At 38.0% G+C, this 5170-nt stretch overlaps 1 protein-coding gene across 1 annotated transcript; it reads left to right on the plus strand.

The window, feature by feature from the left end:
• The first annotated feature begins 727 nt into the window (after positions 1-727).
• On the plus strand, positions 728-1177 carry LOC136035784 (uncharacterized). Its single transcript, XM_065717758.1, has one exon. The coding sequence runs from the start codon at positions 728-730 to the stop codon at positions 1175-1177; it is 450 nt and encodes a 149-aa protein (XP_065573830.1).
• Positions 1178-5170: the final 3993 nt, after the last annotated feature.

Below are 5170 nucleotides of genomic sequence, written 5' to 3' on the forward strand. Positions count from 1 at the left end.
CCTTATGGGTAATTTTAACCTCAACCTGCTGGATCAAAATTCTGCTTCAACTATTGATTTTTTGTCAATGATGCTCTCTTCGCGAACTCTACCTTCAGTTTGTATACCAACCCAAGTTACTGAAACACAAGCGTCTCTAATCGATAATATTTTTTCGTCACTAGATGTCTTAGATAATTTGGTGCTGGTTAGTGATATTTCTGATCATTTTCCCGCTATTTCCCGATATAAGAGTGCTGATCAAGCGCAGCGTATAGCATCACCATCTAATCTTCCATTTTTCCGTTATGGTGATACTGAGCCAAGTCTACTTAATTCTCGTCTGGCTGATGTACCATGGGGTAGTTTGCTTTCTGATTCAGACTTTAACCACTCTTTTGATTCCTTTTATGATTTAGTCAAAGAAGGAATTCTGGCAATTTGCAATCGGGGTCCAGCGCCCCATACTTCGAAAAGGATATCACCACTGAATCCATGGATGACTTCAGGTCTCCATAAAAGCTGGAAAAGGAAAAATTATTTGTGGAAGCTTTACAAGGCTTCACCATCTTTAGCGTATCACGAACGATTCAAGGCCTATAGGAGTATATTTAATTATCTGTGTCGGAAGGCAAAGTCTCAGTATTATCATAGGAAATTTTCTTAATGTGGGAAGGATGTTAGGAAGACATGGTATTTAATTAATTCAGTTCTTAGACCTACTCCCCCTCTTCCTTCAGTTCCATCAATGCTGATAATCGATGGTAAAACCGTCCAAGGAGATGTAGATGTTCAACTAGAGCTTACCTCTTATTTTGCTAATATAGGAAAGGTAACTGCTTCCTCTGCAAACTCTGCAATTTCTCGTTGCGAATTCAGAGCCTTCCTTGGACCCTCATGTTTGAAGTCGATGGTCTTGAATTCGGTTTCTGAATTTGAGGTAGCGGGTATCGTGAATGCTCTTAAAGGATCATCCTCTTCAGGACCAGACAAAATTCCTACGAGGGTTATCCGTGCCATTCTGCCTACTATTCTGTCACCACTGACTAAGCTCGTCAATCTGTCTTTCGAGAAAGGTATTTTTCCTGAATCTCTCAAGCGAGCTAAGGTTATAGTACTCTGTAAAGGTGGTTCTCGGAGTGATCCTGCTAATTATAGGCTAATTTCTCTCCTATCTGTTTTCAGCAAAATTTTTTAGAAGGCTATGCTATCCAGGCTTCTTAGTTTTCTGGATGCAAAGAATTTTTTGCATGATTTCCAGTTTGGATTCCGAGCGAGTGACTCTACGGAACATGCTTGCGTAGCTTTATCGAATTTCATTCATTCGGCAATATATTCTGGTCATATCCCGGCAGCTTTATTTTTGGATGTTCGTAAATCTTTTGATTCCTTGACTTATCGGATTCTTCTTTGGAAACTATAGCATATTGGTATAAGATCAAACGCTTATTCTTGGTTTGATTCATATCTTTCTGGTAGGCTTATTTCAATTGATCCGCTTTTCCGGAGCCCTTCTGAAGTATATTATGGCGTCCCGCAGGGATCTGTTCTTGGTCCCATTTAATTTTTGATTTATGTTAATGATCTGATTTTGGCTGTAAAAAACACCAGGCCTCTGGCATGTTTCAAGCTGTGTTAGCCTGATGCTCAGTCGTCTTCCAATACTTCTTCTAATGAAGCTTTTCTTATTGCTTTTGCTGATGATACCACTCTTGGGACCGTTTTGGACTTTGGGAGAGAGTTATGTCATGGTTTAATGCCAATTACTTGGTCTTGAATGTTGGTAAATCACATTTTCTTATTTTTCTCGAATTCGTATAGCTTTCCCTCAGCTTACACACCTTCAGGGGTCACAAGGCTCCTTGTGCAGACCAGAGAATTGGGTGATCCGGTTTCTTGGTATCCTGCTTGATGATAACCTTTCATTCAGAAACCATGTAGCCATGATAAGGGTTAAGGTCTCACGGAGTTTGGGTATCATTCGAAAACGTAGATACAAATTTCCTGGATCTATTCTGAAACTTCTTTTTTTTTTCTGTCTTGTCCAGTCATTTGTTTCTTATTACCCCATTGTATGGATGTCTACTTTTCCGTCTACGCTGCGGTTACTTTCCGTCATGTATAATAAAACACGGCGTCTGGTTATGGACACCAACCGTTCTTCACCACACCGCTCTTAAGTCTACGGTCTATTTACAATATTTCTTGTGCTTCTTTTGTCTTTGATCAACCTCACGGCAATCTTCCAAAATCTCTTTGGAAAACTCCTATGTTTATTTCTGATTCAGCTCCATATAGCCTTCGTTCTTCAAATAATATCTACATTCCGCCTACCCGTACTATTCGATCAGATTTCAATCCCCACATTGCTTGTCAACAGGTCTGGAATTCACTACCTTCTTCAGTGCAGAAATGCCACTCGTTTTGGACTTTTAAAAGGATTCTTAAGAATCATTTAATAAAGAATCAAATAGATTTTTTTTTCTTTTCCTCTGAGGAGTTGATGGACCCTGTGTTTTGTTAGTGATGTGTGGTTTTTCTCTCTGCACTTTGCTCCCAGGCCTCAGGTATGTTCTCTATGTTTTTGTTTTTTTTTTCTCCTTCTAGTTGTTGCTTATATTGTATCCTCCATAAATATATTGCCTGTGAAATGCTATATGTGATTGCCTATATTGAATTTATTGCTTGTATAATAATATTATTTTCTTATCCCCCTTTTATCCCTTGCCATGGAGCCTTTCGAGGAGAATTATGTGTATTTTAAGTGGATTTTGAATTGTATTTTGTATTGTCTTCAATTTAATATTAATAAACCTCTCTCTCTCTCTCTCAATTCTTGTGCAACTCGACCTCCTATTATTTCTACCCCCATTCTCCTCACCTTCTGTGCATTTCAACCCTTATTTAACCCAATATCAATTCAGCTCTATTCCCGTCTAGCCCAAACCTGTCTGACTCAACCACCATTCAAATTAATCATATTCAGCTCAACTCTCTCATAATTAATAACTACAAAATATTATTTAGCCTGTGGTCGTGGAGGTGATAAAAACTGACTCGAATGAAATCGTCTTTATTTTTAGGTTAATTCTTTTGTGTCTTTTCTTCTATATCGTCTCGATATAAAACTATTTGCAACGCATAAAAAATAGCCGTTTAGCACCATGTTCATTGATTTCAAGAAGCTATTTGACTGAGTAGATCACTGGAGTCTGTCGAACATCTCGCTACTCTACGGAATTCCTGAAAAATAGTTGCGCTAATTGTGGCGCTCTATGAAAATAGCGAGCTGTGTAAAGACACCAGATGGCCAAACACGTTCCTTCCGTATCCAGTCAGGATTCAAACAAGGTTGCATCCTTTCGCCACTACTCTTCGTAATCATCATTTGCTATTTACTATAAAGCACCAGCACATACGACATCCACATGAATTCAAGAGTCCATCTCAGTGGTAAAGACTTCATCGACACAATGCCGTCCTGGAATCATGCAACGACATTAAGAACTCCTAGGCAGGTGATAGAGAAAAGAAGTCAAATCAATCTAAAAATAAATTTTCAAATGGAAATGGCCATGCAAATGGAATCTTCAATAGATTATAGAAAGTTTGGCAGTCCAAAAACTTCTATCTATGGCTGAAATTATGACTTATCAATAGCAACGTTATACGACCTATTCTTTTGGCAGCCATAACCTAGTACCTGAACCAGAAACAAGATCGAAAAGTACTCGCTTTCGAAAATTGATGTCTAAGAAGAATCGTCAAATTCCAATAGCAGCAAAAGATAACAAATCAATCCATACATAACAAGACCGCCTGTCTCTTCTGACAGATGTTGTAAGAAATCGTAGGTGAAAATATCTTGGCCACGTACTACGTATTGACAATCTTCAGGAACTCAATCCAGCGCTCCATTGGCAATCAACACGTTCACGCTGCCAAAGCAGACCCAGAAGCACCCATGAGGAACACACAAGACCAACTTGCTGAATCTACAATGTCAATGCAATCTGAGTGGGGGGGGGCATTCTGAAGGTAACAAACCATCGAACTGATTGGCAGCTCCTTTTTGATGCCCTTGGTGCCTCCAATTATTCCTTGGCAGTAATTTGTAGTTATTTTAAGTTTGAAGTTTTGTAGGAGTTTTTTGGTCATCTTAAGTTATATGGGTTCTTATTATCTTTGAAAAAACTTCTTTTTCGGATTTTTTTTTACTTTATTTTTGTTTTATTTGATTCCCAAGTTTGCAATATTTCTCCAGTTTTTCCACTCAAGAATCACAATATCAGATTTTAATTTAGGTTTGTAAGTTGCAAAAACTAACCAAAACATTTACTTGGGTTGTATTTTATATAGTTATTGTATACATTTGTTCAACTTCAAATCAAGGTTATGATGGTTCTTGAACAGAGGTTTTCCTCCAACAATGAACCAGTTATAAAATACTCGAAAAAGCCTCGTGAAAATATTCAAAAGATAGCTTATGAATGAAATGGAGAAAGAAGAATTTACATACACCACTTTGACAACCTGTAGGTGCATAGTGTCAAAATTTACCTAAACATCCTCCTCGATATTTCCTCAAAATATTATTTTAATACCACTCCTGAGTAGTTTCAACTTAGTAGTTTTGGCGGTCCTGAGATATTTCAACCTCCATTTTTTAAATCGGGATGCAAATAGTATCTCCTGATTTAGTTCAGCATTCTCCTTAACATTTTCTGATAGTTTTGACTTAATACCCTTAGCTGTTTCTGAGACTTTGCATTTGTGCCATTTTGACAACCTAGATGCACATGGTGACTTTCGGCAGTTTCAGTTTAATTCTTTTAGCCGCTCCCGAGTTATTTCAGATGCGTACCTTTAACAATTGCGATGCTTGTAGCGCCTTTTTATTAAGTTCAGCACCCCCCCCCTCCCTCAGCATTCTCTGAAAGTTTCAACTTAATACCCTTAAATGTTCCTGATATTTAGCAGGTATTCCGTTTTGACTAACCGGATGCATATATGGTAGTTTTATTTGGTGTAAAGGTTTCTGAGAGTTTCAACCGAATAGCCTTAGCCATTCCTTTGATGTTCCTGGTTATTGTTTTTTTTTTTTTTTTACAACTTGGATGCACCTAGTACCTTTCAATGTGTTTCGGCATCCCCCTCAGTATCCGGAGAATGTTTCAAATCAATACCCTTA

The sequence above is a fragment of the Artemia franciscana genome, chromosome 14 (assembly GCF_032884065.1).
Source record: "Artemia franciscana chromosome 14, ASM3288406v1, whole genome shotgun sequence".
NCBI lineage: Eukaryota > Metazoa > Arthropoda > Branchiopoda > Anostraca > Artemiidae > Artemia > Artemia franciscana.

What these genes read in the sequence shown, in the direction of transcription:
- LOC136035784 (XM_065717758.1), top strand. Translation starts at nt 728, where the DNA reads ATGCTGATAATCGATGGTAAAACCGTCCAAGGAGATGTAGATGTTCAA.